Source organism: Catharus ustulatus, chromosome 2, assembly GCF_009819885.2.
Source record: "Catharus ustulatus isolate bCatUst1 chromosome 2, bCatUst1.pri.v2, whole genome shotgun sequence".
NCBI lineage: Eukaryota > Metazoa > Chordata > Aves > Passeriformes > Turdidae > Catharus > Catharus ustulatus.
In genome coordinates this window covers 121,022,275-121,034,652 of record NC_046222.1, presented here as the reverse complement: position 1 = coordinate 121,034,652, position 12,378 = coordinate 121,022,275, and the positions used below count along the sequence as shown (strand labels likewise).

The following is a 12,378-nucleotide window of genomic DNA, read 5'->3' as shown; positions in this document are numbered from 1 at the left end:
GGGAGAGATTTTACACAGTGGTCAGATTTCAATTCTTCCGGGCAGCTGATCACTGTGACATTGAAGTCACAAGAAAACTATTTTTTTGTGGTGAAGTCTCCATAGACAAAGCAAGAGGGACTCCTTTGACTAAGAAATTGTAGAAAGACTATTTTAGAGATGGTAAACTAACTGATTTGTTTCTGTAAATTGTCAGTGTGAAAGAAAAGAGGTTGGGGAGGAGAAGAATTGTTCTGAAAGTTTTAATCTGAATCTTCTTATTATTTTTCCTTTTATTTTGTGTTAATAAAGTCTTCTTTATACTCTGCAAACTTTGAGCCTTCTTTGCTCGTCTCCTAATCCTGTCTCACAGCAGAAAATGAGTAAACAGTTCTAGTGACTCCACTGGCAATTTAGCCAGAGCTAAACACACCACATAAATTGGTGCTTTGGCTGGGAAATCTCAAACTGGCAAACCAAAACTACCACAGCAGAGCACGAGGAATTGGCCACAGGGACGTGCCAGGGACTTGTGGGCAGTGGCTGAAAGTGCCACGGGAGGCCGGGGAGCAGGGGTGTCCCTCAGGGCTCACTCAGATACCAATTACAGTAATTTCACGATTATCAGCCGCACCATTTTGATTAAAATTTTGGTCCGAACCCAAAGGGTGGCTTATAATCAGGTGCAGCTTATATACGGACAAAGAAAAAAAGTTGCTGGTTTAGTTTGGAGGACAGGTGTCTGCTGAGAAAGGCAGGAGCTTCTCTTTGAAATGGAGAATGTAAACCCCCTCCCTCCAAATTATTATCATTTTGAAATCAAGGGGCTCTCAGGCAAAGATATGGGAATTAGGAATAACAGTTCTTTCCTAGGGAAATTAAAATAGAAATACAGTACTACAAAGAACAAACCCCAAACCCTGACACAGTCAGAGTACAACCTGACACCCGTCAGGCAGGGTGTTGGCAGCAGTCCCATTCCATGGTGGCTGCATCCTCCTGCAGTGACAGATGTGGCTCAGTTGGAGCAGTGCTCCTGTACAAGGTGCAGTTTCCCTCTGGAGCTCCAGTGGGGATGTGGAGAAATCCGGTTTTCCTCTGGAGTCCAGTGGAGAAAGGGGCTCCCTTAGTGTCCCAAACCCTCTGTTTTTATCTTGGTAAGAAATGTTGGGCTCTTCCCCCTGGCTGGAGCAACTCCCAATGGGATGCAGTAATTTTATCAGTGCCACAGTGGGACTCAATGGCCATGAGCAGAAAATGACTGGCTGGAGGAAGGATGGGTTGTGAAAAGATAAAGAACAATGCCCTGCCTGGTTTCAATGGATGGCCCATTAGCAGAATATCTCCCAGGGAGATCAGGATCACTGCCCCCACCCTCAACAGATGGTGATAGTATAGATACTTTTTATCACAGCCTGTGTTGTAACGTGCGGCTTATAATCAGGTGAAATTACTGTGCTTGCAGGAAGTGCAGGAATTCTTTTCTAAGGGTTTTTCTGGAAAAGGCAGAAGTTGTCACAGTGCCCCATGCACTTGGCTGGTTGCATGGCCTCTTTGCTTAGCCAGGTGGCTTTGTTTAAACACAGAATATTTGAGAATTGACATTCAAGTGATTTTGGTTAGCACTAAAATGTTGTTTTACTGTGGTAACTGAGTTTGTCACAGCTTCGTCTCTGGGATAGTTTCAGGAAAGGGATTTCAAAAAAGACCTGCTTGCTGTGGAGAGTGTGCTAAATTTCCCTTGAGAATGACGAGATTTTTCTTTAATGTAGTTTGTATCTTATCAAATCATTTTACTTTTCACTTGGTTGTTTCAAATACTGACCTCTGAGTGGCAGGTCGCTGTAGTCCTTACTAGCTACTGAATGTAAAGATATTTTAAAATATCTGGTGATACTTTGTGGGTTAAGTAGTGACACCATAAAGAACAAGATGAAAACCCAGTCTCCTCTACATCTAAACATAGATTTCCATTGTCTGTTCATGACATACATGGATTTCAGGAGCTTCTTTTGATACCTTTACCCTTTTTTTGAAGGGTAAAAGAAACCATGTGAAATCCTTTTAAAATTAAGTCAGTCCATAGAGAAAACTATTTTTCTTCAGTTTTTTAAAAAAATCTATATGAATAAGAAGTAAGAAAAAAATAATTAATTTTATTTTCTTGCTGCAAATCCTAAAAATATATGCTCATCTCTACGTGGAAAGTAACAAAGGTATTAAAATTGACTGTTGACTCAGGAAAGACTGAAAAAGCATAGAAAACAAATATCAATGGGCTACAAAAACGAAAGAAAATCAAAGGGAAAGAGGGAAGGAAGGAAGGAAAAGAAAGAAAGAAAGAAAAAGAAAGAAAGAAAGAAAAAGAAAGAAAGAAAGAAAGAAAGAAAGAAAAAGAAATAAAGAAAGAAAAAAAGAAAGAAAGAAAAAAGAAAAAAGAAAGAAAGAAAAAAAGAAAAAAGAAAGAAAGAAAAAAAAGAAAAAAGAAAGAAAGAAAGAAAGAAAAAAAGAAAGAAAAAAGAAAAAAGAAAGAAAGAAAAAAGAAAGAAAGAAAGAAAAAAAGAAAAAAGAAAAAAGAAAAAAGAAAAAAGAAAAAAGAAAAAATGAAGAAAAAAGAAAAAAAGAAAAAAGAAAGAAAGAAAAAAGAAAAAAAGAAAGAAAGAAAAAAAGAAAAAAGAAAGAAAGAAAGAAAGAAAGAAAGAAAGAAAGAAAGAAAGAAAGAAAGAAAGAAAGAAAGAAAGAAAGAAAGAAAGAAAGAAAGAAAGAAAGAAAGAAAGAAAGAAAGAAAGAAAGAAAGAAAGAAAGAAAGAAAGAAAGAAAAAGAAAAGAACGAACTTCTAAACTCCATTCCACTCATAAAATGTTACATCCTGGCATTACTCAGCGTTACAGGAAACGCACGCTTACAGAATGATCTATTAAAAAATCACGTTTTAGCCACAACTGACAGTTTTCATCCCGTTCCTAAAAGGAAGGATGAATCTTTGGGCTTTCCCGGGAAATTCGGGGAATTTGGGATTTTGAGGAATTTGGGGAAGCGGCCGCCGCTCGCAGGCCCGGTCCGGCGCTGCCACCCGGTGGCCATCGCTGGTACTGCAGCGCCTCGCTCCCGGCCGGAACCCCCGCGGCTCCCGGGCAGGATCTGGGGAAATCCCAACTCTGGAAAGCGTCTGGGACCCGGGGGATGGACCGCTCACACCACAGCACAAGAAAGCGAAATTAAACAATTCAAAGTTTGTCCCGGAGATTGCCCTAATGACGTACAAAAATAAAAAGGATGGGGAGAGAAGCACAAAGGAGGATCCGCACTCCCATTCCTGTGTTCGGAGCTCTTTGCAGACATAGATGGAAATGTCTGGAGGCTGCAAAGGACTGGTCTACATGGAGGGCCAGGTCTGAGTGCCACAGATACATTTCTATACAGTCAGCTGATTTCTCTAAGCACCAAAACATCCTGAAATACCAAATTCCTGCTACTCACAGTGCTGTGGGACGGCAACTGGACCCTACAGGCAATGCCACGCTACTTCCATGGAGAAACTAATTCCATTGGTGTAATTAATGTTTCTTTTGTGTCTGATGGGGTAGATATCAGCAGTACTGAGCTGACTTTGGACTCGATGATCTTAAAGTCCTTTTCCAGTCTGACTTCTATGATTTTGTGATGGGATATGTGAGGGCTGCTAAATACAGTCCATGCATTCTTTGTGGTCACCTGCACCTCCTAGGAAAAAGAAAAGTTTTCCTGCTTGAGAAGCCTCGATGGTGCATCTGATCTAAACTCGTTCCTGAGTCCTCAGGAAAGGCAACAGAGCTGGAAGATTCTCACAAAGCACAGCTGTGCAGTTTGCAGCTTCACTCTGGTCTTGGCAGGATGTTCCTTGAATACATAATTTAAATTTTGTCCCACCCCTTTAATACCTGGAAACTGAGATGTTTTCTTAATTCTTCTTTTTTTCCCCCCAACAACTCCATGCAAGTTCTCCATTAACCATCTTTGGTTTTTCATCTTCTCAGAGACTTAATTAATGACAAAATTCATATGCAAGAATTCATTAAAGACCTGATCTGAGTTTCTTCAAACATTCAGCCTCAGAATCTAAAAAAATGACATTTCTGTTGTTTGCAGTTAGAAGAAGATAATCTGCTCTTGTTAGAACATGACCTCCAGGATTTGTCTTCAGATACAGACAAAGTAATATTTCCTTTGACACGAGTTCTGCCACCCACTTCTTTGCCTTTCTTTAATTTTTTAAACCTTCATCAATATATTGTGGTATTTCCTTCTTTTTCTGTCTTGCTCTTGATTTATCATTCCACATTAGAGAGAAATCATTTTTCAATGCAAGGTCATGTTGACCCCCACTTAATCTTTGCCTGCATTCTGCATTATCACTTGAAAACATCAAACTGAATCTAACAAAGATGTTTTAGAGCTCTGAAATCCCTTCTTGTCACTGCTTCAGTAGAAGGGAAGCACCTCAGTCATCCTAAATGGAGTTGTGCTAAGTTAGATCACTATTAAATGTTTATTCTTGTATTTGAGAAGTAGAAGAGATGTTTTAGTGTGAGAAAGGAGTGAATCAGGCAAGAACAACTTTCAAAAGCTTTTCTGGAGCAGGTGGGTAGTTGGAAAGAAAGGAAAACAAAAAAAAAAAACAAAATCCAGAGCCCAGAAATTTTTAGGTGTGCACATCCCTTGAAGGCATCCTTGCCCAATCTACATCTCCAAACCTGCAATTCCTGACTTCAGCCTCAGAGGAGAATTTCCACTCCTCATCTTTCAGGTACATTATCAATCTCTCCTGTACATTATTGATTTCATTTACAAAGCCAGGGCTAAAATGATGACTGATGATTCAACACCCTTGAAAATATTTTATCTACTAATGAAAACATCACAAAATTTTTGCCTCAGTAAATACAGCGCAAAGTGGTAAAAGGGCAGAGCAGCAATTGCTAAATTTAGTGCCTTTACCACAAAACAAACAAAAAGGACAACAAATGAAGACAAATCATCCTGTGGAAGATGAAACAAACCATGATAAAAAATTCCATCAGGCAGTTCCAATTTATGAATTACCTTTTACAACACAAACCAGTGGGGGAATTGCTGAGGTTGTTCCTTACCTGACTTGTTCTTGCACTCGATGTCGTAGCCGGTGATGGGGCTGTTGCCGTCGAAGCCCATGGTCCACCTGAGGGCGATGCTCCGAGCTCTCACCTCCCGAATCTCAATCTCAGGGGGGTCAGGGGGTTCTGGGCAAACACACACACACAGCTCTGCTCAGAACACACCCCATCCTCTCCACAGGGCACACCAACCTGGCCCAGCCTTCCTGGCATTTCTCTGGGTGTTCGTGGGGACCCTGATCCTGTTATTCACCTGCTGGAAGTATCAGCACTTCCCAGCTCTGTAATCTTTCTTGGTTGCATTTCCTTAAAATCACTCCAGCTTGGACTTTCATTCCAGGAAAAATGTTTTACCACGAACACCAGGTTTCCCTGATACTTCTATCAGTGATTTTATTAAAAATGTGGTTGGAAAAATATGAATACTAAACTCAAAAGTGCTAAATTTGGTTGGGAGAGAGAGTAAAATTTCTGTCTCTTCGAGCATTTTTAAAAGTCCTAATTTAATAACAGAATAATTTGATAAAATTATTCTAAAAGCTCCTCTGCCTCTGAAGTTAATATTGTAAATAATCACTACCTAGGCCCATTCTAGTGTCCCTTTAAATTGTCATGGCAGCTTAGATGAGCAGTGGTGGAACTGGGAACCTGCCCCCAAACTCCACCTGAGTTTTTCAACAGGGCTGCCTTAGGCATCCTCTGGAATCTTGCTGCTACTTGGAATGAAGGGCAGGGAGGGAGAAATCTGCAAGTTGTAGGAATTTGCTGTGTGCAGGCTCAGAGAGGCACAGGAGGAACCAGCAGCACATGGGAACGAGCAGTGGCTGGTGGCTGAGTCCTGCCTGTGCCCTGCATCTCAAATATTGTCACCTCTCCAGGACTTGCTGTTTCTGCCCTGTGGGAGGGGAAACCCAGCCCCAGGCAACATAAATTCCTAGAGTTTGGATTGTGCAAACTGCTCACAATTTATCTTGACTGATTAAACTTGAAATATTTTGCTTTAAGTTCCACAGTAGGTTTAACATTTCTCTAGAGATGAAGTGAGATCACTTTTGCTTTATTTCAGACATTTATTCTTTAAAATCAAATGAAACCAGCTCTCCCTCAATCCTCCATATCCACAGTCCTTACTGAAGATATCAATTTTAAGTATCTTTGGCAATTGTCAACTAACGTATTTAAGAAAAAAAAATCTAATTAATTTGTACAGATCTAGAAGGACTCAAGCTTATCTTTTCTTTTGATTTAATCTGTGATGCTGGAAAATGAAAGACTGAGAACCTTAATGCAGCTTCTCATTTCTTTGACAATGAGGAAGACATTTAATTAGGAATCAGAACCTCCCTCCCCCAGCAGATTTCTACCCTTCCTGTCCCACAATAGCTGTGGGTTTTTTCCTCGTGTTGTGCTCTGCCTACCTTGCACAGTGAGCTGAATTATTCCACGATCCTCCCCGTAAGAATTGATGGCGTGGCAGGAGAAGAAGCCAGAATCCTCACGCACAGTTGGCAGAATCTACAGGAGGTTGGAAAAGAGGTGATGGATTGAACAGCACACAGAGAAAATAAACCCACAGCCTGTCTGTGTGGTGCAAGAAAAATCGCCCAGACTGTTCTCCCTGACAGCAATAAATAGCTATTGCAGGTTACAAACATGCATTTGCATAGCAAAGCTTCCAAAATACTGAGATTATCAAAGCCAGCAGCACCTGGGCTGAGGACAGAGAGTACCAGCTCGACATGTGTAGTCAGGAGCTGGAGCTCCACCTATTCCTGCAGCTTCTCCTCAGGAGCCTTGTTTCCAGCTCCTCACAAGTTTGCCAAGTGTTTAACTGTTGGCTGAAATTTGCCATACAAAATGGTGCCTCCTGCTGCCTCCAAATTTTTCCGGTTATTTCTGAAAATAACTCAAGTTGCTCAAGTCTGTGTGGAGGAAATAAAGGTTCAAACACCGGTGGTGAGCCCTGTAGCATTCAGCATGGTGTCTCATAATAAAGTTTCCTGTGGTCTTTCTTTTCAATTTGTTGTTTAACAGCACGGGAATTTATATATAATATTTACAAACATGTTCATAATGATATTTTTCTACAGGACCACTGCTTCATTCAAGGTACAAGAAAGATATTTTTATTTTAAAATGAACAGATATTTGAAATACCATTTCCATTGCAGTGTTCAGTGTGCTGCTCCACAATTTATTCACTGCACACTGTTCAAAGTGTGCCCTGAAAACAGACATTCATTTTCTCACAGCATTTTCCTGGGAGTTCACCCATTGCAGAAACACGAGTGAATTTATTTTCATCAGCCCTGACACCATGAAGAGCATTGCCACCATTTCATGTAGGGAATTAAGGAAGCAGATGTATGATAACGTTTGTGGCTGCTTGACAAGTTGCCACATATTAGCTGAGCCATGGAAACTCCACGTGCTCTTTATTCCTCAGCAAAACCCAGGTGATGTGAGCACAATTCTCAGTCACCACTGGTTAGGATAAATGGATTAATTTCCCACTTGCTGCAAGGAAATTGGAGAGTTATCATCTGAGATGTGGCAACTTATCAAGCTCTGTTCGCTTGCACGTGTGGCTGAAATTGGAGACAGGGAAACAAAAATTTCCAGAGCCCAGTTTGAGACATGTAGAGCCTTCTCCCCCTCCCTCAGAGCCCTGAGCAATAAACAGCCTTTCATGTGCTCATAACAGCTTCCACTGAGTTCAGCTGCAGCCAGGAGGGCTTAGTACTTCTGCAAATCAGACCCCAAGGGCTCAAGGAGAGCACCCGGAAAACAAAGAACACACAATTATTGGCCACCTGTCAAAAGTTTGGTCTCAAAAATCAGCTGTGTATCACACAGTGCAATTCATTACTCAACCCTAATTCAGCCTCAGTGAAAATCCAAGTCCTGTCTCACTGAGGCAGGGGTCCTGCAGAAAAAAATAAAAGCTGAATGCACAACTAAAGATCACATCATCATGCAAAAACACTGAGCTCAAAGCTTCAGAGACAGCCTTAATCTGCCACTTTCTGCTTTTTGGGGTGTTTTATCTCTCAGAAGTAGAAGGTTTTGTATGTAGCACACATGGGTGTAGAAGACCATTGCTGTGCACAGCTGCTTCAGAAAACTCTCCAAGCAGGGCTCCAGCCTTGCAAATAGAAGGAAATAGAATAGAATATTTCCAAATAGAAATATTGTTGTATATCCAGGGGTTATCTTAGTAAAATCAACAAGAAGAATGATGGCAGAGAGGCCTAGGGCTCAATCCTATAACTAAATATTATTTGTATCACAAAAAATACTAATGGGAATAAAGTCACACATAGAATTTATTCTTCCTCATAGAAATCAATGGCAAAGGTCTCTTATAGACAGCAAACCCAGAATTTTACTGGATGTCATCCAACAGAGTTATTGGCCAGTAAAGAAAGAAATCTTCCATAAGAGTTACTCTAAAATTTACACAATAACCAGACAGATAGAGAATTAAGAATTAGTTCCTTAGGCCTGATAAATACACTTTGTAAATGTGACTGAATATGGATAATGAAGATTTTGGAGTGAGGAAAAAGAAGAGAGATTCTTTTAGATTTCATAAAAGCATACATAAAACACCACTTTGAGTCCTGACTTTATAAAGTGGTGTCCCAAGTGTAAGGGAGGGAGAAGAGCACTTTGAAAAGGCAGCATTTTTCCTCAAGCCAGGTTAGTGATTTTGGTGAGGGTAAGAACTTGGGGTCAAATATTTGCTAGGGTTTACCAGTTAGTTAAATTGATCTGGGGAAGGCCAGGATAAGGCATGAGACAGAAAGGATGGAGGGTTGAGCCTGGCTCATTCTCTTGCTGCCTCTGGAGTGTGGGAAGAGGGAATTTTTCTTGAGGGATGATTGCAGAAGATTCCTGTCCCTCCTGTTACCAGCTGTCCACACCATGCACGGAGTGAGTGCTGAAGCTCTGATGTCAGGCTGGCCCTGCACCTGAATCAACACCAAACCAAGCACACCTTGACATATCTGGATGATCTGGGGGCCAGTTTATTTTCTCACCTGAAGGGTAGAAATCACTTCATCCCCAACTTCCTTGGTGGAAACCAGGTAACGAGACATTTCGGGGTTAATGATCCGGTCTTCCTTCTCCCAGCGGACTATGATGGGTTTCTCTCCATGTGCTGTGCAGCTCATCTCCTTCTTCTGGCCTTGAGTTGCCAGGGTGGTGTTTGGGTAGGAGGTTATCATAGCTGGAACTAGAAACAGAGAAAACAAAACAGAACAAGGTTGTTCCTCAGTGAACTGAAGGGTCTGATGGTACAAGGCTGGCTTTTCAATCTCTGTCTCACCCAGCTTGTCCATATTCAACCAGATTGAAATAAATATGAAAAGTAATTTCAGGATTATAAGCCGCACCTGATTATAAGCCACATGTCCGGGTGTCGGCAACTGTCTGGGGTTACAATACAGGCTGTGATAAAAGGTATCTATTCTATCACCATCTGTTGAGGGTGGGGCAGTGATCCTGATCTCCCTGGGAGATATTCTGCTAATGGGCCATCCATTGAAACCAGGCAGGGCATTGTTCTTTATCTTTTCACAGCCCATCCTTCCTCCAGCCAGTCATTTTCTGCTCATGGCCATTGAGTCCCACTGTGGCACTGATAAAATTACTGCATCCCATTGGGAGTTGCTCCAGCCAGGGGGAAGAGCCCAACATTTCTTACCAAGATAAAAACAGAGGGTTTGGGACACTAAGGGAGCCCCTTTCTCCACTGGACTCCAGAGGAAAACCGGATTTCTCCACATCACCACTGGAGCTCCGGAGGGAAACTGCACCTTGTACAGGAGCACTGCTCCAACTGAGCCACATCTGTCACTGCAGGAGGATGCAGCCACCATGGAATGGGACTGCTGCCAACACCCTGCCTGACGGGTGTCAGGTTGTACTCTGACTGTGTCAGGGTTTGGGGTTTGTTCTTTGTAGTACTGTATTTCTATTTTAATTTCCCTGGTAAAGAACTGTTATTCCTAATTCCCATATCTTTGCCTGAAAGCCCCTTGATTTCAAAATTATAATAATTTGGAGGGAGGGGGTTTACATTCTCCATTTCAAAGAGAAGCTCCTGCCTTTCTCAGCAGACACCTGTCCTCCAAACTAAAACAGCAACTTTTCATTCTTTGTCCATATATAAGCCGCACCTGATTATAAGCCGCACTTTGGGTTCGGACCAAAATTTTAGTCAAAATGGTGCGGCTTATAATTGTGAAATTTTATTTTCATTCCTGTGTAAGAGAACTGATGGGCCTCAAAGGGAACTTAGCAGAAAGGAGTTGGAAGTGGACAAGGTGTGAATCCAAAGGAAGCCTGTCTTCATTTGTTTTGCTGCTCACAGGGCAATTTTCACCGTAATTCAATATTCACAGCACATAAAGGGACTTTAACTAATAAATGTTCAGATATGTGGACAATAAAAAGCAGATAAAAATGTCTGCTTCCTTCTGATGAGCTGCTGTTCTACTTGCTGACTGTTATATGTTTTACCAGTGTGTGTGACAGTAATGATCTATCAAAATGAGGGCTCAATTAAAGCAGGAGCTGCACAAAATTAAAAGAAAGGCTCTGCACCAAGGAGCTTACAAACCATGGATGTGTTGAGTGCGTAGCTGAACTGTGCTGAACTGAAAGTATAATTAAACTGACAATAAACCTAGCTAGATTCGAGTTTTTATTGTACTCAGAAGGTATTTGCAGAACAGTTTGGACATACCTGTCAACTTCATTAACTATTCTTTTAAAAACGGCTTAAATTTTAATGTTGAAAAAAAAATCTCTTCTTAGCAAGAATAGCCTTAAACCTGAAGTATTTTCATGTTTTGGAATTAAAATTTCCTGCAAACAGGAAGAAAACAAATCCATGGAATGTTTATTGTGAACCCCAAGCATCTTTGAAACAGGATGATCTCTTTGGTGCCCTTTGCTGTCCTTTCCTCCCCACATAGTTTGCCCACCAACAAATGGAATCTGGATTTCTGTCTCTAGAAAGAATCAAAGCCCACGAGTCTTTGAGTCCAGGAGAAGCTGGAAAGCCCTGGACAGCACACAGAGCTGTTCTTTCTGAATGTCCACTCCTCTAAAGCATATGAGGCATCAGCAATGAACCCTCCCTCAGCTCTTGCCCTCCAGGGCTGCCTCCTGCAGTAGCCCCAGTCCCTCGTTTTTATGCATGAATTGTTGTTTCTTCTGATCAGAACAGCTCACTCCTTCCATCTGAGCTTCTCTGGGTCCCTGTTTAATCAGATGACACTGGCAGAGGATCTGATTCGAGGCTTTCCCAGGCTCTCCCCTTGCATAGGTTGTGTTTGTTGCTGCACAGCAGAATAAAACCCCTTATTTGAATGAATTACTTTAATTGCCAGCCCGTAATGCTAATGCTTGGTGGCATGACCTTTTCACATGCCAGAGCTGTTAATGCTTGGATATGACAATATGTCAGGATGCAGCCCTTCCTGTTCAAAGGCTTCCTGAACCAAACCAAACCGAGCTGGAGATTAACAGGGCCCGTGGAGCTGGGGGTTTGATCCTATGGGATCTAATTCCTGGGGGAATTCTGAGAAAGGTCTTGTGTGAGGCAGGAGGCTCCACATGCACTAGTGATGAAGTATGTCTTGTTTAACTGTTTGGGTATTAGGTACTCATCAGTTCAAGAAGAGCATTTGAAGGGAAGAAATTATGAATAATCAAAATAGAAAATTAGGATGAGTCTGATTCCGTATTCCAGAGAATGGAAATAGCCCCAGTTTTATCCGGTGTGTACCCATGTACCCACAGGGAGGTTACTTCAGAAAAGTGGCTTTTTGTGGCCATCTGCTTGTTCCTCCAAACCCAAAACAACCAGGGCTATGCAAGATCACAGAATCATTTAATTGGAAATTGCCTCCCAGCCCAGGCAGTCCCACCTGTTCCCCATCCCCACCTTGTCCCCAGCCCAGAGCACTGAGTGCCACCTCCAGGTGCCACCTCCAGGGATGGGCACTGCAAACCTCCCTGGCAGCTCCTTCCAATGTCTGTAAACCCTTCCAGTGAAGAAATTCTTCCTGAATGTCTTCCTGACATAGTCCCATACACCCTTTTATACACTTTATTCAATGGGAGACCCAATTCAAATGAGTTGTTAAGGAGTTAAGGAGTCCACATCCCCATCATTAGCTTGTGCCATCTCCTTTCTTCCTTTCACAATGTCCCCAGCCTCCCACCTGTCCCTTCCTCTGCACATCCCTC

The 12,378-nt window shown here is 41.9% G+C and overlaps 1 protein-coding gene across 1 annotated transcript in view; it reads right to left on the bottom strand.

Moving 5' to 3' along the window:
- The window catches only part of LOC117010994 (Down syndrome cell adhesion molecule homolog), a 114,350-nt gene extending 104,892 nt beyond the window's left edge, over positions 1-9,458 (bottom strand). The window contains exons 1-3 of the mRNA XM_033086197.2: positions 9,156-9,458; positions 6,531-6,627; positions 5,110-5,238 (exon numbers count right to left, since the gene is read on the bottom strand). Of these exons, the coding sequence (XP_032942088.2) occupies positions 5,110-5,238; positions 6,531-6,627; positions 9,156-9,458 (529 nt within the window). The remainder of the gene's footprint in view (positions 1-5,109; positions 5,239-6,530; positions 6,628-9,155) is intronic.
- Between the last annotated feature and the right edge of the window lie 2,920 nt (positions 9,459-12,378).